General features: G+C 39.8%; 1 protein-coding gene across 1 annotated transcript in view; it reads right to left on the bottom strand.

Moving 5' to 3' along the window:
* The window catches only part of LOC111150784 (regulator of G protein signaling like 1), an 84,959-nt gene that overhangs the window by 41,084 nt on the left and 20,750 nt on the right, over positions 1 to 23,125 (bottom strand). The window contains exons 7-9 of the mRNA XM_022508383.1: positions 20,301 to 20,363; positions 19,667 to 19,889; positions 16,828 to 16,935 (exon numbers count right to left, since the gene is read on the bottom strand). Of these exons, the coding sequence (XP_022364091.1) occupies positions 16,828 to 16,935; positions 19,667 to 19,889; positions 20,301 to 20,363 (394 nt within the window). The remainder of the gene's footprint in view (positions 1 to 16,827; positions 16,936 to 19,666; positions 19,890 to 20,300; positions 20,364 to 23,125) is intronic.

Here is a 23,125-nt window from a genome sequence, read left to right as displayed (position 1 = left end):
TGGATCCATGAAAAATTAGTGACAGCTGTGCCAATCTCCTTATAAATAGTAGGTGTTTGCTACTCTGCTTGTGCTCTCTCTCTTGCTCGCTGGTGACCTGGGATGTAGGAAGGCTTTCCCTCTGGCTTGTTGCACCCCATTTTGTATCTTGACTTTTTATGTGTGAGTGTATGGAAACTGTGCTTTTAATCAAAATGGTCCTAGGGTTTTCGTTTCCCAAAATGAGCTCAGATGCCAAGAAAATTACCTGCCAACCTTGTAGGGGTGGCTTGTGCCTTCTCACTCAGCAAGTCATAGTCTGCATATACTTAGCATATAAACTCTGGGTTTTCCAGCACATATTTCTCTGTAGGTCAGGGCTAACTATTACTAAATTGCTGTTTCTGACAGCAATGGAAATCAAATCCCAGAATCGTAGAGGTGAGGTGGAAGCAATTTACTGCCAAAAGTAAGGAAGATGCTAGTATTATACATATATAATATATATTTATATATTATATATAATATATAGCATATATATTATATATATAACATATTATACATATATTATATATAAAGTGGCAATAGAACAAGGATGGGAGCTAGGACGACCTGACCCTCAGAAAGCTGTGGATATGGTTAATATAATATGGTGTTCCTGGAGGTTAAATAGCTAGGCAGCCAAAAAAAAATCACTGCTTAATATATACAACAAAAAGACACCAAAGACAAATGACTGAGAGCACTTGCACCAAAGAAAGTCACAATCGCTTGCTCAGTTTCTAAACATGAGTCAATTTTCAGACCCGGAATGCACTGACTGAGGAAAGGTCTCCATGAAGGAAGACCCTACAGCATTATGGAAAGTGAATTCTAATGATACTCACAGTCCCTCTCCAATGGGACATTTGAGCATTTGTTCCAGTAACTGGAAGGGAAATATCTAGTCACTTCAAGGACTATTGAACAGTGTCCTAGTTAACACTGTCTGGATCCCCAGAAGAGAAGGCACTTATGAAGATAGCTAGTAAATGGAGTCCTGGCCTAGGTATAGCTCACAGTGGGCCCAGTGGGCCCACAAACCCATTCAGTAGTGATTTCTCCAATCACTACACGTATACTGGAATGGAATTACTTGGTAGTTGGAAGGATCTCCACATTATTTCCTTGGTCTAAGGAGTAAGAGCTATTATGATGAGAAAGATCAAGTGGAAGTCTCTGAAACTCTTTCCATGTTCCTACTCAAGATGATAAAAACAGTATCACATTCTGAGGATAATAGTAGAGACTAATGCTACCCTTAAAAAACTGAAGAGATGGCTTCATATCCTAAATAATTAAGTTATAAAATCATTACTAAGGTTAAGACAAGATAGGTATCAGCACAAAAAGGGAGAAAAAGCCACAAATTTCCAGGTAGGGTAAGGGGACTTCCCCAAAGGAGTACTGCCCTGCACTGGGAGCTGAAGCCCAAGCTGGGTAAGGAGCATAACCCCATGAAGGGCAACTTGGATTGGAGAATTCAGAACTCAAGCAAGATGAGGAGGACATCTACACAAAGGAGGGCCCAGTATATGGAGTTCAGCTGGGGTGAGAAGGGCACTGACATTGGGACATAAAGGAGCAGACCAGCATGAAGTGTGGAAACTTGAACAGAATGAGAAAGATAAGGGCACCTCGGTTGGTTGAGTGTCTGACTCTTGATTTTGGCACAGAGGCATTTCTTTAGTGTAATATAGGCTATCATACAAAAAAACCTTATAGCTAACAACATAATTAATGGCGAGAAAGTTTTTTAACTAACATCACATACAAGACAATTACGTCCTTTTACCACTCCTTTTCAACATTGTGCTGAAAGTTCTAGCAAATGCAATAAGATAAGAAAAGGAAGTAAAAGTTACACAGAGTGGAAAAGAAGAATTAAAACTTTTCTTGTTTGTATATGTATGACTATGTATATAGAAAATCTAAAAGAATTGACAAGAAATCTTCAGGAGCTCATAAGCAATTATAGTGAAGTTGCAGAATACAAGGTTAATATGCAGGTGTCAATCTTTCGTATATACTAGCAAAGAATAAATGGAATTTGAAATTAAAAACATAACGCCATTTATATTAGCACAACCACACTGAGATACTTTTGTTTCCTTTAGGCATACATATAACAAAATATGTACAAAACCCATATGAGGAATTACAAACCTCTATTGAACTAATTCAAAGAAGAATAAAATAAATGGGGAGGTTTTCCCTGTTCATAGATGGGAAGACTCAGTATTGTCAAGATGTGAGTTATTCCCAACTTCATTCATGCAGTTACAATGAAAATTCCAGTTACTTATTTGTGGATATAGGCATACCTTAGAGATATTTTGGGTGCAGGTCTAGACTGCCACAATAAAGTATATATCATGATAAAATGAATGAAATGATTTTTTTGTTTCTTTTTTCTTTTTTTTTAAGATTTTATTTGTTTATTTGACAGACAGAGAGAGAGATCACAAGTAGGCAGAGAGGCAGGCAGAGAGAAGTGGGGAAGCAGGCTCCCCGCCGAGCAGAGAGCCCAATGCAGGGCTCAATCCCAGAACCCTGAGATCATGACCTGAGCCAAAGGCAAAGACCTAACCCACTGAGCCACCCAGGTGCCCCATTTTTTCTTAATGCATATAAGAGTTTTTTCTTAATGCATATAAGAGTTATAAACTGTAGTTTGTTTAGTTTACTAAGAAACATGTAATTGCTAAAAAATGCTAACCATCATCAAAGCTTCCAGTGAGTTGTGACCCTGGTAGAGGATCTCGCCTTAATGTTGATGGCTGGTAACTGATCAAGGTGGTGGTTGCTTAAGGTTAGGGTGACTGTGGAAACTTCTTAAAATAAGACAACAATGACGTTTGCCACATTGACTCTTCCTTTCACAAAAAATTTCTCTGTATATACGATGCTGTTTGATAACATTTTGCCCACAGAACTCCTTTCAAAATTGGAGTCAATCCTCTCAAACCCTGCCACTCCTTTATCAACTAAAATTTATGTAATATTCTAAATTTATGTAATATTCTAAATTCCTTGTTGTCATTTCAACAATCTTCATGGCATCTTTGTCAGAAGTAGATTCCATCTCAAGAAACCACTTTCTTTCCTCCTTCATAAGAAGCAACTCTTCATCCACTCAAGTTTTATCATGAGATTGCCACAATTCAGTCCCATCTTTAGGTGCCCTTTCTAGTTCTAGTTTTCTTGCTATTTCTACCACATATGCAGTTATTTCCTCCTCTGAAGTCTTGAACACTTCAAAGTCATCCATGGAAATTGGAGTCAACTTCTACAAAACTCCTGCTAATGTTGATATTTGGAACTCTTCCCATGAAATTTTTTTAAAAGATATTCATTTGGGAGACAGAGAAACAGTGTGAGTGAGAGAGGCAGAGGGAGAAGGAGAAGCAGACTCCCCACTGAGCAGGGAGCCCAACTTGGGGCTCTATCCCAGGACCCAGAGATCCTGACCTGAGCCGAAGGCAGATGCTCAACCACCTGAGCCACCCAGGTGCCCCAAATCATGAATGTTCTTAATGACATCCAGAGGGAATCCTTTCCTGAAGTTTTTCAACTTCTTTTGCCCAAATTCATTAGAGGAATCACTATGTATGGCAGCTAGAGCCTTAAGAAATGTATTCCTTAAATAATAAGACTTGTAAGTCAAAATTACTACTTGACCCACGGGCTGCAGAATGAATGTTGTGTTAGCAGGCATAAAAATAGCATTAATCTTGTACATCTCCATCAGAGCTATTGGGTGACCAGGTGCATTGTTAATGAGCAGTAATATTTTGAAAGGAATCTTTTCCCAAGCAATAGGTCTCAACAGTGGGCTTAAAATATTTGGTAAACCTGTCAAATAAATAAATAAAATCTTTGAGAAAAAAAAAATTTGGTAAACCATGTTATAAACAGATGTGCTATCACCCAGGCTTTGTTGTTCTGTTTATGGAGCATAAGCAAGTAGATTTAGTATAATGGTTAAGGACCCTACACTTAAAGGCAAGAAAGGTAAATGAGCGTCGGTTTCAGCTTAAAGTCACCAGCTGCTTTATACCCTAACAAGAGAGTTAGCCTGTTTGTTGAAGCTTAGAAGGCACGCCTTGACTTCTCTCCAACTACGAAAAATTGTAAATGGCGTCTTCTTCCAATATGAGACTGTTTTGTCTACACTGAAAATCTGTTGTTTAGTGTAGCCACCTTCGTGAATTATCTTGGCTATACCTGGATATCTTGCAGAAGTTTCTACATCAACACTAGCTGCTTTACCTTGTACTTTTATGTTATGGAGATGGCTTCTTCCCTTAAAAACTCATGAACCAACCTCTATTAGCTTCAAACTTGTCTTTCCAGCTTCTTCACCTCTCTCAGCCTTTATAGAAATTGAAGAGACCTAGGACCTTGCTTTGTGTTAGGCTTTGGCTTAAGGAAAGGCTATGTCTGGTTTGATCTTCTATCCAGACCATTAACATTTTCTGTATCAGCAATAAAGCTGTTTTGCCCTCTTACCATTCATGTATTCACCAGAGTGTTGCGTTCAATTTTCGTCAAGAATTTTTCCTTTGCATTCACAACTTGGGTAACTGGTGCAAGAGGCCTAGCTTTCATCCTATCTCAGCTTTTGACATGCCTTCCTCACTAAGCTTAATCATTTCTAACTTTTGATTTAAAGTGAGAGATGTGTAATACTTCTTTTCACTCAACCACCTAGAGGCCATTGTAGGGTTATTAATAGCCTAATTTCAATATTGTTGTGCCTCAGGGAAGAGGGAGGCCCAAGGAGAGGGAGTGGCCAGTCATCGGCCTAGTCAGAATACACACAAATTCCATCAATTAAGTTCGTAATTTTATATGCGTGAGGTTTATGGCACCCCAGAACACTAATAGTAACATCAAAGATCACTGATTACAGATCACCATAACAAATAAAATAATAAAAATGTTTGAAATATTTTAGGAATTACCAAAATGTGACACAGATGCACAAAGTGAGCAAATGCTTTTGGAAAAATGGTACCAATAGACTTGCTCAAGATAGGGTTGCCATAAACTTTCAATATGTAAAAATGCAACATCTGCAAAGCATAATCAAATGAAATGCAATGAAATGAGTTACACCTGTGTTGAAAAACTGACTCTAAAGTTCCTGTGGGTAGGCTAAAGACCTGGAATCGCCAACACAATAGTGAAGGAGAAAAGCAGTTAGAAGACTAACTGACTTCAGGAGTTACTACAAAAAAATGAAAAACAACCTACTGTAAAGCAAGAATAATCAAGACAATATGATCTTGGTGAAAGAACAGACAAATAGATCAATGGGACAGAATAGAGAGCCCAGAAATAGGCCCACGTGAATACAGACAGCTGATATTTGACAAAAGAACAAAGGCAATAGAATACAACAAAGATAGTTTTTTTCTTTTTTCTTTTTAGATTTTTATTTATTTATCGGAGAAAGAGAGAGGGCACAGAGGGAGAGGCAGACTCCCCACTGAACAGAGAGCCTGATGTGGGCCTTGATCCCAGGACCCTAGGATCATGATGTGAGCTGAAGGCAGTGAGCTCAGTTATAACGACTGAGCCACCCAGGTACCCCAAAGACAGTCTTTTCATCTTTTCAACAAATGGTGCAGAAACCATTTGACATCCACATGGAAAAAAAAAAAAATCAATGCGGACAGAGACCTTATGCCCTTTACAAAAAAATAACTCAAAGTGGACCATAGACCCAAATGTAAAATGCAAAACTATTAGACTCCTTGAAGATAACATAGGAAAAATTTAGATAATTTTGGATTTGGCAATGACTTTTTAGATATAATAGCAAAGGCACAATCCATGAAAAAAAGAATTGATAAACTGTACTTTATTCAAAATAAATACCCTGCTCTATGGAAGACAATTAGATGACTAGAGAAAGGGAGAAAATAGTTGCAAAAGACATATGTGATAAAGAACTGTTTTTCCAAAATATACAAAGAATTCAAGTCTCAACAATAAGAAAAATAATCTGACTAACAAGTGGACTAAACACCTCAACAGACACTTCGGCAAAGGAGTATACAAATAGAAAAGAACCTTTTTAAGAATACTTATTTATTTATTTGAGAGAGAGAAAGAGATGGAGTGCACAACTGGGAGGGGCAAAGGGAGAGAGAATCTGAAGCAGATTCTGCACTGAGCGTCAAGCTCAACCCGGGGTTTGACCCCATGAGCCAGAGATCACAATCTGAGTGGAAACCACGAACGGGATGTCTAACTGACTGTGCCACCCAGGTACCCTGAAAATAGCATTTAAAAAGAACCTTCACACTGTATATCATTAGGAAAAAGCAAATTAAGCAATAATGAGATACTACTACACACCTATTAAAATGGCCCAAATCTGCAACAGAAATTCTCTCATTACTGGTAGGAAAGCAAAATTGTACAACCACTTTGGAAGACATTTCCAAAGACACTTTGGAAGAAGTCTGGCGCTTCTTTATAAAACTGAACCTGGGGCACCTGGGAGGCTCGGTCACTTAGTGTCTGCCTTCAGCTTGGGTCGTGACCTCGGGGTCCTGGGATGAGCCCCGCATCCAGCTCCGTGCTCAGTGGGAGGCCTGCTTCTCCTTCTCCCACTCCTCCTGCTTGTGTTCCCTCTCTCACTGTCTCTCTGTCAAATAAAATTAAAACAAAACAAAACAAAACACGAACCTGCTGTTATCATGAAGCCCAGCAATTGTGCTTCTTGGTATTACCCAATAAAAACTTATGACCACACAGAAACCTGCACAAGGTTGTTTATAAGAGCTCTATTCACAACTGACCAAACTCAAAAGCAATCAAGATGTCCTTCAGTAGGTGAATGGATAAACAAATGCTGGTAAACCAATGGAGTGCTATTTAGTGTTAAAAAGAAATAAACTATCAAGGCAAAATTAGACATGGAGGAAGCTTAAATGTCTACTACAAAGTCTGAGAAGACAATCTGGAGAGCTATATAGTATATGATTTCAATTTATATGATATTTAAAAAAAAGCAAAACTATGGAGGTAGTGAAAAGATGAGTGGTTGCTAGGGGTTGGCAGTATGGAGAGGGATGAATAGGTGGAGGTTATTAGGACTTTTAGGGCACAGAGACTTTTTAGGGCCATGAAAATACTTTGTATGATGTGATAATGACAGGTACATGTCATTATACATTTGTCCAAACTCAAAGAAAGTACACTACCAAGAGGAAACCCTACGATAAACTATGGGTTTGGGCAATTATCATGTGTTAATATAGGTTCATCAATTGTAGCAAATGTAGCACTCTGATGGGGGATGTTGATGATGGGAGAGGTGGTGCAAGTGTTGGAGCATGGGGTATATAGGAAATCTCTGTACTTCCCTCTTAATTTTTTTGTGAATCTAAAACTACTCTAAACAAAGCCTTTAAAAAAAAAAAGAATACTGGGAGGAAGGAAGACACATGTGGATGAATCTATGGGAGTAAGCATGAAGAACAAAAGTTTTTGCATTGTATCTTAAAGTTCACTCATAAACAACCACTGTGAAATAGGGCACCAAGTAACCAAGTAGACAAAATGACTTGGATGATTGATTTCAGCAAATCTCTGTCATAATCCACCAATGAACTCGTGAACAGAGTGGCTAGATGGGTATTAGACTATTAGGGATGGAAGTTGTATGTGTACCCAATGGCATGGGCCCCACACTCACCAAGGCTGATTTAGTTACCACTGCTGCCAAATGTTCAACTTGTCAGTGACAGGGACAAATGCCAAGGCCACATACTTCAATAACTCTCAGAGAAAACCAACCGCTTACTTGGTGACAAGTTGATGACATTGGATCACTTCTACTCTGGAAAGGCCATCAATTCATCTTGCTTGGAAGTGACAAGGATTCCTGCCTGTAAGGCCTTGCTATCAGGAGCATTGCTATCAGGAGGCTTACAAGATCCCTGAATGAGATCCCATGTAATATTTGGGGGATACACTTCCAGCCCAGGAGGTTGGCAATGGACATATGATGATGGGATCCACTAGGTCTATCAACTGTGAGAGGTGCTGGCCTGGTAGAGCAATGGAGCCATTTCTTGAAGGTGCAGCTGTGAAACCAGCTTGATTATGATCTTGGGACATGGGACATCATCCTTCAGGTTAAACTGAAGGTGTTGTATCCCCAATAACTAGAGTACATGTGTATGGGACAAAGGATAAAAGTAGGAGTGATACATTTAACATTAGTATCAATGACTTACTTAGGGAAATTTCTAATCCTTACAACTTTAGGTTCTGTGGGGTCTAGACCAGTGCTGTCCAATAGAAATGCAACTTGAATCACATATATAATTTTAAATTTTCTAGTAGTCACATTAAAAAAGATAAAAAGCATGAAATTAATTTAAATAATATGTATTTGTCTAGACCAGTGCTGTCCAATAGAAATGCAACTTGAATCACATATATAATTTTAAATTTTCTAGTAGTCACATTAAAAAAGATAAAAAGCATGAGATTAATTTAAATAATATGTATTTGTGTAACCTATTTGTATCAGATACATTTCAAGTGTTCAATGACCACATGACGCTAGTGGTTCTTGTACTGGGCAGTGCTGGGCTAGAGATCCTGGTTTCCAGATGGGGAGTGCTTCTACCAGGGACAGAGTAGGCACTCAGTCACTTTAAACTCCTTAGGCTAAGAGGCTAGCAGGCAAGAAACGGAGTTACTGTACTGACAGGGTAATTGACTCTTACCATCTAGGTTATCAGTAACACAGCAGGGGCAATGGAGAATTCATTTGGCACTCTTGGTATTCTGATGCCTAATTCTGATGATAAATTGTCAAGGGCAGTAACTATAGACTGAGAAGTGATGATGACCAGGGAGCTCAGGTCCCTTAGGGATGACAGTCTACGTCATCCTCTCAGTTAAGTCCCTCAAGACCAGCAGAGACACTAGCTGAAAATAAAGGAACTCTAGGATGGGCAGCAAAGGAGGGTGAAGAGGAGTATTCACTGTGGTCTCCAGATAGGCTACAGGAGTGTGAGTCAGCCCTTCCAGTCTAAGTTCCCCAGGGGGAAATATAAACCAACAAAACTAACCAGAAGTTACTGGGGTAGCTACTCCAAGATGGAGTGAAATTTCCATACAAAGAAAGTCAAAAGGGTGCTGTGGTGCACAGCTGATGCATAGCTCAGATCCTTCTTTTAGGACCAAATCACTCATTCGCAGCTGCCTGGGATGTTGGCTACAGACAGCTCATAGCTGAGACCCGCTCTGGGCATTGCCTCAGCCAAAGGGTGCTGCATGACCCAAGGTTATATCTTCCCTACAAGCAGCCAAATCCCTTACGAGTCAATGTGAATGTAAAAAAACAAAACAAAACAAAAACCAAAAAAATGCTTTGTCTCAGTGAGGCACAACTTGGAAAGGCCATCCTAGCTTTAGGGTTTCCTCTATGGGACCCCTGCTGAGGTCTGCTGTAACTGCCTGACCAGCATCTACCTCTGCCAATGCTGCTTTCCTTATTTCTTGAAAGGGGTTATTACTAAGATCACACACCAACAAACCTCCTTCCACACATCTCTGACTCTAAGAAACATGGTAGAAGACAAATCTGTATTATGAAGTCCCAGAATAACTAGGTGAGGAGGTAGGAATGAACAACTTTCATCACCATTCTCATTCATTTATAATTGACTGTCAGTTTCATGATGCCCTCCTGTGGCCATGTAGGAGGAAAAAAAAGATGTGGCAATTCTCCGCTGACTATCCCTCATTTCAAAAGAAGCATGGTTCCTGTCTTGGCTTATGGCTCTTGCGGTTGGGGAGACTCTTACCTGATTGTTTCAAATGTTTCTCTGAGTTGTAAACACTTACCTAGTTTAGGTGCTTTTTCACAATATATTTTGTAATCATCGCTGATCTTCTGTATGGCCACCTTTGGAAACTTATAGCAGAGTTCCTCAAAGGACATTTTCCTGATGTCTACCAAGTAGGGGAAAAAAGGTATAGAGCCTGGTTGTCCACTCTGGTTCAAAGATTCATACACTTTTATTGACAGTATTACCTTTAAAATGTTATTTAAGGAAGATAATGTTTTAATAAAATGTTTACACAAGGTATATAAGTTCCTCAGGGAAATTAGAAGCAAGGAAATATAACCTTCCCACCTCTCCAGAATGGGAGGATTCGGCCCTTCTTGGGGACACCTGACCCATGGAGATTTTCTGCCTGAGGGATACTAGGGTAACTGAGATATGATTTTGAAAGTGGTACTAATTGTTAACACATACACGAGAAGTAATTTATTCAAATGAATACTGACCCCTTCAAAGTGGCCATCTGTTGTGGGAAGGAATTGCAAATATATTTCAAACATTTTGCTATTGCTTCAAAGAATTTGATACACTTAGGGATAATATATGGCAAATAACATGCTAGGAACTTTCTCTCTTGCTTGGCTCTGTCTTTGGGAATTACTTTCAGAACTGACAACTCATATATGTAAATATCATTAATAATTGCAAGTCATTGTCCTTTGAGAGTGAATTATTTTTTCTAGAAAAAGTCATACATTATTTCTAGCTATACACACTTGATTGAGAGGGAATGCATTTTTGCATCCAGAATACGATGAGACAGGAAGGCTGAGACATCAAGGGAAGTGTTAGTCGTGTACTGAACAACAGAAACAGATTAGCAGCACCTTGCCTCCTACCTAGGTGAAAACACTCAATCATGTTGTGAATTCCGGGGTTTAAAGTAAGTCTAATTGAGCACAGTTCTTCAGAAACTCTCCCAAGGCAGTCTAGTACGTTCTGAAGATCATACTGGTGGGAGTCTAGACGGAAGGCTGGGGTGTGGACCCACAAATGTCAGCATTATCATTGTTATCATTGTCTCTCAGCCAGGGGGATCTGGCCGTAAGTTGTTAAGAGCAGTAGGTCATTCCTGCAATAGATCCAGTTTTCTAGTCCTGGACCAAACCCTCCCTTGCTAAGCAACCTTGACCAAGTCTTTCCACTTCTCAGAGACTCATTTTCTCCATATGAAAGTTGAGGGTATTCTAGCTCTGATGTGCTGTGAGTTTATGGTATACCCTGACTGGATCAGCCCACCTGGGAGTCAGGGCCTTGGGTTGGGCAAATATACAGGAGGACCTTTATCAGGTCATACTTGCATTTCCAAAAAGCAGTGGTGGAGGAAGTAATGACGTGTGCTGAGGGAAGGAAGAAGCATCTTCATGGAGAGTGGTTCCCACTCTTCCTGGCCATCCCTGGCACTCCAAGACCACCAAAGCCATGCCTATTGCCAAGTATGTGTGCGGTCAAATTTACCAGCCATCCTTTCTTCCACGTTTCTCTTGATTTCTGGAACAGGTTCTGGCATGTTCGGTATTTAGAGAGAAGGTGAAATTCTGATATGAAACACAGGGTTTGTTCATGCTAGATTTAATAACTCATGCCCAAGCATGGCTATGAGAGGCAAGCATTCAAGGCATCTTGTTTTGTATATGGAGTGCACATCAAAGTTTTTAAAAAGCTGAATGTTTTTTAGTATAATCTAACAAGTACTTACTGAGCACCTGCTGGCTCTGTAAAGACATTGCCTCGAATCCCCTCAACAATCCTACCAAGTAGGGGCCATTATCCCCACTCCACAGCTGAGGAAATGAGGCTCAAAGAGATGAAGTAGCTCGCCCAGGCTCACTGAGCAAGGGAGCAGTGAAATTGAATTTTTGAAGCTTTGGCTTATTCCTCTTCTGTATTTTTAAAAGTGCAGGTCATGATTCAATAATGTCGAAAAAGTGTCATTGCCCGCTTTTACAAAATGAAATAGAATAAAATAGAATAGAGAAACTAGAGGAAATCATATTATATAGTAAGGGTAAGTACTGCTTTGTGAAAATGCTTTTCCACATATACACACACACATATACACAAGTACATGTTCCCTGACGTCTAATATGTTTATTGTGGATACAGTACTGCAGTGCTCTGACTGCCTCAGCACAGATAATTAAAGCAGTTTGTTCAATTTAGATATTAATGGCTGACATTATTGAACTTTAACTATTGCCAAACATTGTGGTAATAGGTTTCATAGGTGACCTTGGAGCTTCTTCACAATAGCAACAAACCTATTATGATTAGTTCCATTTTAAAAATGAGAAAACTGGGGCTTACAGAGAAGATGAATACATTGCTCAAGTTTATAGTCACTAGCAGACCTAGGATATAACCCCGTCCTCTGGGACAGCACAGCCTTGTGCTCCTAACCACTCCTCTCTACTGCCTGAGTGAGCTGCTGTGTTATGTTGGGAAAGAGGAGTAGCTATTAAAAATATATTCACAGAAATGCTTTGGACCTGACTCTGGAGGAGGTGTGGTAAGATGGAATAGGCTTATCAGATGAACAACAAAGAATTATTCTGTAACTAAGGTGATGCTTTGATGGGCAGGAGTCCGGCCAAACTTAAATAGCCGGTAAGTCCGACCTTGGCTCTGCCACTTACTGTGTGACTTTGGGAAGGTCATTTAACCTCTCTATTACTCAGTTACTCAGTACTTACCTCATAGGTTATTTTGAAGATCAAATGAGGTAATCTTTCCATTGCACAGTGCTGATGTACAGTAAATCATCACTAAATGTTGAATATTAATATTTCCCAGTTGCCTATATGTTAGGGTCAAAAAATTATGGTGACTGCCCTTACCTGCTTGGAACACTGGAGACTTTAGTTCTACCTGGAGAGACCCGCCTTGTTTTAGGTCCTCGGTTGTTATCTTTTGCCACTGCATAGAATCCATTTCCTCCATGTTAGCCAAACCCTGGCTTAACTCCAGGGATTCCTCACACCTCTTATAAAGAAGAATGTTCTCTTCTTTACTTATAGATCCCTTTTTATGCCATTTGCTGCTGATGAACTTGGCCTGAGTCTAAGAGAATGGGATGGGGTCAAAGAGCATTTGCTATAGGAACTAGACCAGAAGCAAGATTTTTGTAACCACCCCGTCCTCCTGTGCCTCCTCGTCACATGGGCTTATGCTGGTTGCTTTTCTTAAGAACCACTGCTCCTTTCCACACCAACCCCCACCCTCTTCTAATCAAACCCATATCTATAAGGGAGGAGTTCTATATGAATGTGACTTCTTCACAATTAGCTATTGCACTTGAGTCTTTTTCCTCGAGGTTTGTGTTTAGAATATCGGGGACCATGTCAATGCCTACTGGCCTCTAGGAAAAATAAAAATTTCATTTACTTTGACAAATAAGTCTTCTAAGAGAGCAGTTACTCCTTTTTCTTCCCACAACCTCATGATTCCTCCCCAACTCAAAGTCCCTCCTACTGTGAAAATGAGAAACCAGTGGTCCTCTTCCTCCAGGAATTCATCATACCAGGAGCTGAGCATCTGAAATCCAAACAGGATACAAGCGCTATGAGGTGATGCTCAGTTTGCTGCATCTCTTGTGCTAGTGTTCATGTGGGAGAAGAGCAGCCTGCAGATTCTGGATTCTCTACTTTGGAGATACAATGGAACAGCAAGCATTAGCCATAACCAACCAGGAGGCAACCTTTGCCTCCCTGAAGATGGCAGCTTGCGCAGTCTCTCTGAATCTCAGAGAACGGTAATTGATATTTACCTAAGGAAAGAATAACAACTTACTGAAGGACAATTACTTGGCATCACCTACTTCCTCGTTCTTTTCTAAATAAAGTGCCATCTCATTTGAGCCTCAAAATGGCCCTGAAAACCAAAGATCTTTTCTGCAGTGACTTCTCTCAAGATTTCCCACTTGAAGACCTTACCCATTTGTGAAGGATATTTCACTACATTAGAACAAGCAAAAAACAACCATAACAACACCTAAGAGTTGGTGCTCAGCTAGGTTTACTTGTCTGTACTCTCACCTTTGTTCATTCATTTATTTGACAAATAGTTTCTGAGGGCCTCCTATCTGCCAGGCACTATGTAAATGGCTGGGAATATACGGATAATATATTACAAACCTTGTTCTCAAGGAGCGCACCTTCTAGCATGATGAATAGCACAGGAAAGCACATGCTACAGTACAAGGGTGAAGAACGTCCTCTGGGAAATTCAGAAAGAATTAAAAAAGGCAAGGAAATTTTAACCAGAAGTTGCATTTTGCAGGATAAGTAGCTCACCATATGGAAGTTGAGTAAAGGGTATTCCAGGCAGTAGAAAGAACTTAAGCAAAGGCATAGACATGGGCAAGGACAGTTTGAGAATGATGAGTACTCCAGCATAGGTGAGCTATAGCATCCTGCAGAGAGCAGAGGGGTGGGGTAGTAGCAAGAGATGAGGCAGTGAAGGTTGGTTGGGACTATCCATGAAGGACTCAAATGCCTTGGTATGTAGTCTAGGCATTAGTTTGCTGGGAATGAGTCAACAACAGTAATTTTTAGGGAATGTAAGATTGTTTCCGCAAACCGCCTCAGTCATGCTGCCAAAAGGTGAGTGAGTTAAAGAGTATGAGTTTTAGTAACTTCATCAGATCTCCTGGGTTCCTAGGGAACTGGAGTGAAGTATATTCCTGAGAAAATTCAGCTCAGTGATTGAATATTAGCAATATATAATGTAATATGATGTAATTGACCAGTGGATAATCTCTGAATATATATATTAAATATGAGTAATAAATAAACATGTGACATGAGTACCCTATTAATGTTCCTTCTAGTTTAAAAGATTTATGACTGTAGTAACTAGTGAATAAGTGATCTAATTGGTATCTTAACCAACAATGCTTAATGAAGCATTTCCCATTAGAAGAGAAAGAGTTGCAGCAAAATAAGAGTATATCTAAACTTAAACTTACGTTTTTAAATTTGACTTATGAAAAATGTCAATGGTATTTTCGTAGGGATTTCACTGAATGTGTAGATTGTTCTGGGTAACATAGATATTTTAACAATATTCTTCCAATCCACGGGCATAGAATGTTTTTCTAGTTCTTTGTGTCTTCCTAAATTTCTTTCATAAGTGTTCTATAGTTTTTAGAGTATAGATCCTTTACTCCTTTGGTTAGGTTTATTCCTAAGTAGCTTATGGTTTTTGGTGCAATTGTAAATGGGATTGATTCCTTAATTTCTCTTTCTTTTTTTTTTTTTAAAGATTTTATTTATTTATTTGTCAGAGAGAGAGAGGGAGAGAGAGCAAGCACAGGCAGACAGAATGGCAGGCAGAGGCAGAGGGTCTAGACCAGTGCTGTCCAATAGAAATGCAACTTGAATCACATATATAATTTTAAATTTTCTAGTAGTCACATTAAAAAAGATAAAAAGCATGAAATTAATTTAAATAATATGTATTTGTCTAGACCAGTGCTGTCCAATAGAAATGCAACTTGAATCACATATATAATTTTAAATTTTCTAGTAGTCACATTAAAAAAGATAAAAAGCATGAGATTAATTTAAATAATATGTATTTGTGTAACCTATTTGTATCAGATACATTTCAAGTGTTCAATGACCACATGACGCTAGTGGTTCTTGTACTGGGCAGTGCTGGGCTAGAGATCCTGGTTTCCAGATGGGGAGTGCTTCTACCAGGGACAGAGTAGGCACTCAGTCACTTTAAACTCCTTAGGCTAAGAGGCTAGCAGGCAAGAAACGGAGTTACTGTACTGACAGGGTAATTGACTCTTACCATCTAGGTTATCAGTAACACAGCAGGGGCAATGGAGAATTCATTTGGCACTCTTGGTATTCTGATGCCTAATTCTGATGATAAATTGTCAAGGGCAGTAACTATAGACTGAGAAGTGATGATGACCAGGGAGCTCAGGTCCCTTAGGGATGACAGTCTACGTCATCCTCTCAGTTAAGTCCCTCAAGACCAGCAGAGACACTAGCTGAAAATAAAGGAACTCTAGGATGGGCAGCAAAGGAGGGTGAAGAGGAGTATTCACTGTGGTCTCCAGATAGGCTACAGGAGTGTGAGTCAGCCCTTCCAGTCTAAGTTCCCCAGGGGGAAATATAAACCAACAAAACTAACCAGAAGTTACTGGGGTAGCTACTCCAAGATGGAGTGAAATTTCCATACAAAGAAAGTCAAAAGGGTGCTGTGGTGCACAGCTGATGCATAGCTCAGATCCTTCTTTTAGGACCAAATCACTCATTCGCAGCTGCCTGGGATGTTGGCTACAGACAGCTCATAGCTGAGACCCGCTCTGGGCATTGCCTCAGCCAAAGGGTGCTGCATGACCCAAGGTTATATCTTCCCTACAAGCAGCCAAATCCCTTACGAGTCAATGTGAATGTAAAAAAACAAAACAAAACAAAAACCAAAAAAATGCTTTGTCTCAGTGAGGCACAACTTGGAAAGGCCATCCTAGCTTTAGGGTTTCCTCTATGGGACCCCTGCTGAGGTCTGCTGTAACTGCCTGACCAGCATCTACCTCTGCCAATGCTGCTTTCCTTATTTCTTGAAAGGGGTTATTACTAAGATCACACACCAACAAACCTCCTTCCACACATCTCTGACTCTAAGAAACATGGTAGAAGACAAATCTGTATTATGAAGTCCCAGAATAACTAGGTGAGGAGGTAGGAATGAACAACTTTCATCACCATTCTCATTCATTTATAATTGACTGTCAGTTTCATGATGCCCTCCTGTGGCCATGTAGGAGGAAAAAAAAGATGTGGCAATTCTCCGCTGACTATCCCTCATTTCAAAAGAAGCATGGTTCCTGTCTTGGCTTATGGCTCTTGCGGTTGGGGAGACTCTTACCTGATTGTTTCAAATGTTTCTCTGAGTTGTAAACACTTACCTAGTTTAGGTGCTTTTTCACAATATATTTTGTAATCATCGCTGATCTTCTGTATGGCCACCTTTGGAAACTTATAGCAGAGTTCCTCAAAGGACATTTTCCTGATGTCTACCAAGTAGGGGAAAAAAGGTATAGAGCCTGGTTGTCCACTCTGGTTCAAAGATTCATACACTTTTATTGACAGTATTACCTTTAAAATGTTATTTAAGGAAGATAATGTTTTAATAAAATGTTTACACAAGGTATATAAGTTCCTCAGGGAAATTAGAAGCAAGGAAATATAACCTTCCCACCTCTCCAGAATGGGAGGATTCGGCCCTTCTTGGGGACACCTGACCCATGGAGATTTTCTGCCTGAGGGATACTAGGGTAACTGAGATATGATTTTGAAAGTGGTACTAATTGTTAACACATACACGAGAAGTAATTTATTCAAATGAATACTGACCCCTTCAAAGTGGCCATCTGTTGTGGGAAGGAATTGCAAATATATTTCAAACATTTTGCTATTGCTTCAAAGAATTTGATACACTTAGGGATAATATATGGCAAATAACATGCTAGGAACTTTCTCTCTTGCTTGGCTCTGTCTTTGGGAATTACTTTCAGAACTGACAACTCATATATGTAAATATCATTAATAATTGCAAGTCATTGTCCTTTGAGAGTGAATTATTTTTTCTAGAAAAAGTCATACATTATTTCTAGCTATACACACTTGATTGAGAGGGAATGCATTTTTGCATCCAGAATACGATGAGACAGGAAGGCTGAGACATCAAGGGAAGTGTTAGTCGTGTACTGAACAACAGAAACAGATTAGCAGCACCTTGCCTCCTACCTAGGTGAAAACACTCAATCATGTTGTGAATTCCGGGGTTTAAAGTAAGTCTAATTGAGCACAGTTCTTCAGAAACTCTCCCAAGGCAGTCTAGTACGTTCTGAAGATCATACTGGTGGGAGTCTAGACGGAAGGCTGGGGTGTGGACCCACAAATGTCAGCATTATCATTGTTATCATTGTCTCTCAGCCAGGGGGATCTGGCCGTAAGTTGTTAAGAGCAGTAGGTCATTCCTGCAATAGATCCAGTTTTCTAGTCCTGGACCAAACCCTCCCTTGCTAAGCAACCTTGACCAAGTCTTTCCACTTCTCAGAGACTCATTTTCTCCATATGAAAGTTGAGGGTATTCTAGCTCTGATGTGCTGTGAGTTTATGGTATACCCTGACTGGATCAGCCCACCTGGGAGTCAGGGCCTTGGGTTGGGCAAATATACAGGAGGACCTTTATCAGGTCATACTTGCATTTCCAAAAAGCAGTGGTGGAGGAAGTAATGACGTGTGCTGAGGGAAGGAAGAAGCATCTTCATGGAGAGTGGTTCCCACTCTTCCTGGCCATCCCTGGCACTCCAAGACCACCAAAGCCATGCCTATTGCCAAGTATGTGTGCGGTCAAATTTACCAGCCATCCTTTCTTCCACGTTTCTCTTGATTTCTGGAACAGGTTCTGGCATGTTCGGTATTTAGAGAGAAGGTGAAATTCTGATATGAAACACAGGGTTTGTTCATGCTAGATTTAATAACTCATGCCCAAGCATGGCTATGAGAGGCAAGCATTCAAGGCATCTTGTTTTGTATATGGAGTGCACATCAAAGTTTTTAAAAAGCTGAATGTTTTTTAGTATAATCTAACAAGTACTTACTGAGCACCTGCTGGCTCTGTAAAGACATTGCCTCGAATCCCCTCAACAATCCTACCAAGTAGGGGCCATTATCCCCACTCCACAGCTGAGGAAATGAGGCTCAAAGAGATGAAGTAGCTCGCCCAGGCTCACTGAGCAAGGGAGCAGTGAAATTGAATTTTTGAAGCTTTGGCTTATTCCTCTTCTGTATTTTTAAAAGTGCAGGTCATGATTCAATAATGTCGAAAAAGTGTCATTGCCCGCTTTTACAAAATGAAATAGAATAAAATAGAATAGAGAAACTAGAGGAAATCATATTATATAGTAAGGGTAAGTACTGCTTTGTGAAAATGCTTTTCCACATATACACACACACATATACACAAGTACATGTTCCCTGACGTCTAATATGTTTATTGTGGATACAGTACTGCAGTGCTCTGACTGCCTCAGCACAGATAATTAAAGCAGTTTGTTCAATTTAGATATTAATGGCTGACATTATTGAACTTTAACTATTGCCAAACATTGTGGTAATAGGTTTCATAGGTGACCTTGGAGCTTCTTCACAATAGCAACAAACCTATTATGATTAGTTCCATTTTAAAAATGAGAAAACTGGGGCTTACAGAGAAGATGAATACATTGCTCAAGTTTATAGTCACTAGCAGACCTAGGATATAACCCCGTCCTCTGGGACAGCACAGCCTTGTGCTCCTAACCACTCCTCTCTACTGCCTGAGTGAGCTGCTGTGTTATGTTGGGAAAGAGGAGTAGCTATTAAAAATATATTCACAGAAATGCTTTGGACCTGACTCTGGAGGAGGTGTGGTAAGATGGAATAGGCTTATCAGATGAACAACAAAGAATTATTCTGTAACTAAGGTGATGCTTTGATGGGCAGGAGTCCGGCCAAACTTAAATAGCCGGTAAGTCCGACCTTGGCTCTGCCACTTACTGTGTGACTTTGGGAAGGTCATTTAACCTCTCTATTACTCAGTTACTCAGTACTTACCTCATAGGTTATTTTGAAGATCAAATGAGGTAATCTTTCCATTGCACAGTGCTGATGTACAGTAAATCATCACTAAATGTTGAATATTAATATTTCCCAGTTGCCTATATGTTAGGGTCAAAAAATTATGGTGACTGCCCTTACCTGCTTGGAACACTGGAGACTTTAGTTCTACCTGGAGAGACCCGCCTTGTTTTAGGTCCTCGGTTGTTATCTTTTGCCACTGCATAGAATCCATTTCCTCCATGTTAGCCAAACCCTGGCTTAACTCCAGGGATTCCTCACACCTCTTATAAAGAAGAATGTTCTCTTCTTTACTTATAGATCCCTTTTTATGCCATTTGCTGCTGATGAACTTGGCCTGAGTCTAAGAGAATGGGATGGGGTCAAAGAGCATTTGCTATAGGAACTAGACCAGAAGCAAGATTTTTGTAACCACCCCGTCCTCCTGTGCCTCCTCGTCACATGGGCTTATGCTGGTTGCTTTTCTTAAGAACCACTGCTCCTTTCCACACCAACCCCCACCCTCTTCTAATCAAACCCATATCTATAAGGGAGGAGTTCTATATGAATGTGACTTCTTCACAATTAGCTATTGCACTTGAGTCTTTTTCCTCGAGGTTTGTGTTTAGAATATCGGGGACCATGTCAATGCCTACTGGCCTCTAGGAAAAATAAAAATTTCATTTACTTTGACAAATAAGTCTTCTAAGAGAGCAGTTACTCCTTTTTCTTCCCACAACCTCATGATTCCTCCCCAACTCAAAGTCCCTCCTACTGTGAAAATGAGAAACCAGTGGTCCTCTTCCTCCAGGAATTCATCATACCAGGAGCTGAGCATCTGAAATCCAAACAGGATACAAGCGCTATGAGGTGATGCTCAGTTTGCTGCATCTCTTGTGCTAGTGTTCATGTGGGAGAAGAGCAGCCTGCAGATTCTGGATTCTCTACTTTGGAGATACAATGGAACAGCAAGCATTAGCCATAACCAACCAGGAGGCAACCTTTGCCTCCCTGAAGATGGCAGCTTGCGCAGTCTCTCTGAATCTCAGAGAACGGTAATTGATATTTACCTAAGGAAAGAATAACAACTTACTGAAGGACAATTACTTGGCATCACCTACTTCCTCGTTCTTTTCTAAATAAAGTGCCATCTCATTTGAGCCTCAAAATGGCCCTGAAAACCAAAGATCTTTTCTGCAGTGACTTCTCTCAAGATTTCCCACTTGAAGACCTTACCCATTTGTGAAGGATATTTCACTACATTAGAACAAGCAAAAAACAACCATAACAACACCTAAGAGTTGGTGCTCAGCTAGGTTTACTTGTCTGTACTCTCACCTTTGTTCATTCATTTATTTGACAAATAGTTTCTGAGGGCCTCCTATCTGCCAGGCACTATGTAAATGGCTGGGAATATACGGATAATATATTACAAACCTTGTTCTCAAGGAGCGCACCTTCTAGCATGATGAATAGCACAGGAAAGCACATGCTACAGTACAAGGGTGAAGAACGTCCTCTGGGAAATTCAGAAAGAATTAAAAAAGGCAAGGAAATTTTAACCAGAAGTTGCATTTTGCAGGATAAGTAGCTCACCATATGGAAGTTGAGTAAAGGGTATTCCAGGCAGTAGAAAGAACTTAAGCAAAGGCATAGACATGGGCAAGGACAGTTTGAGAATGATGAGTACTCCAGCATAGGTGAGCTATAGCATCCTGCAGAGAGCAGAGGGGTGGGGTAGTAGCAAGAGATGAGGCAGTGAAGGTTGGTTGGGACTATCCATGAAGGACTCAAATGCCTTGGTATGTAGTCTAGGCATTAGTTTGCTGGGAATGAGTCAACAACAGTAATTTTTAGGGAATGTAAGATTGTTTCCGCAAACCGCCTCAGTCATGCTGCCAAAAGGTGAGTGAGTTAAAGAGTATGAGTTTTAGTAACTTCATCAGATCTCCTGGGTTCCTAGGGAACTGGAGTGAAGTATATTCCTGAGAAAATTCAGCTCAGTGATTGAATATTAGCAATATATAATGTAATATGATGTAATTGACCAGTGGATAATCTCTGAATATATATATTAAATATGAGTAATAAATAAACATGTGACATGAGTACCCTATTAATGTTCCTTCTAGTTTAAAAGATTTATGACTGTAGTAACTAGTGAATAAGTGATCTAATTGGTATCTTAACCAACAATGCTTAATGAAGCATTTCCCATTAGAAGAGAAAGAGTTGCAGCAAAATAAGAGTATATCTAAACTTAAACTTACGTTTTTAAATTTGACTTATGAAAAATGTCAATGGTATTTTCGTAGGGATTTCACTGAATGTGTAGATTGTTCTGGGTAACATAGATATTTTAACAATATTCTTCCAATCCACGGGCATAGAATGTTTTTCTAGTTCTTTGTGTCTTCCTAAATTTCTTTCATAAGTGTTCTATAGTTTTTAGAGTATAGATCCTTTACTCCTTTGGTTAGGTTTATTCCTAAGTAGCTTATGGTTTTTGGTGCAATTGTAAATGGGATTGATTCCTTAATTTCTCTTTCTTTTTTTTTTTTTAAAGATTTTATTTATTTATTTGTCAGAGAGAGAGAGGGAGAGAGAGCAAGCACAGGCAGACAGAATGGCAGGCAGAGGCAGAGGGAGAAGCAGGCTCCCTGATGAGCAAGGAGCCCGATGTGGGACTCGATCCCAGGACGCTGGGATCATGACCTGAGCCGAAGGCAGCTGCTTAACTAACTGAGCCACCCAGGCATCCCTTTAATTTCTCTTTCTTATGTCTCATTGTTAGTATATAGAAATGCAACTGAGATGGAACAAATAATCTTAAAATTTGTATGGAACTAGAAAAGACCCTAAATAGCCAGAGGAGTGTTAAAAAAGAAAACCAAAGCTGATGGCATCACAATGCTGGACTTCAAGCTATATTACAAAGCTATAATCATCAAGACAGTATGGTACTGGCACAAAAACAGACACATGAATCAAAGTAACAGAATAGAGAACCCAGAAATGGACACTCCAACTCTATGGTCAATTAATATTTGATGAAGAAAGAAAAAATATCCAATGGAAAGAGGACAGTCTCTTCGATAAAGGGTGCTGGGAAAATTAGACAGCTACCTGTAGAAGAATGAAACGACCATTTTCTTACACCATACACAAAGATAAACTCAAAATGGATGAAAGGCCTAAATGTGAGACAGGAATCCATCAAAATCCTAGCAGCAACCTCTTTGACGTTGGCCACAACAGCTTCTTGCTAGACATCTCCAAAGGCAAGGGAAATAAAAGCAAAAATGAACTACTGGGACTTCATCAAGATAAAAAGCTTCTGCACAGCAAAGGAAATAGTTGACAAAACCAAAAGACAACTGCCAGAATGGGAGAAGATATTTACAAATGACATATTGGATGAACAGCTAGTATCCAAAATCTCTAAAGAACTTAGCAAACTCAACACCCCCCCCCCCAAAAAAAAAGAATCCAGTCAAGAAATGGGCAGAGGACATGAACAGATATTTCTTCAAAGAACATACAAATGGTCAACAGACACATGAGAAAATGCTCCACATCACTTGGCATCAGGGAAATACA

Source organism: Enhydra lutris, unplaced genomic scaffold (assembly GCF_002288905.1).
Source record: "Enhydra lutris kenyoni isolate GAN:26980312 unplaced genomic scaffold, ASM228890v2 scaffoldscaffold24, whole genome shotgun sequence".
In the NCBI taxonomy this organism is placed as follows: domain Eukaryota; kingdom Metazoa; phylum Chordata; class Mammalia; order Carnivora; family Mustelidae; genus Enhydra; species Enhydra lutris.
Note: the sequence above shows the minus strand (reverse complement) of the source record. Positions and strands in the feature narration are given on the sequence as shown.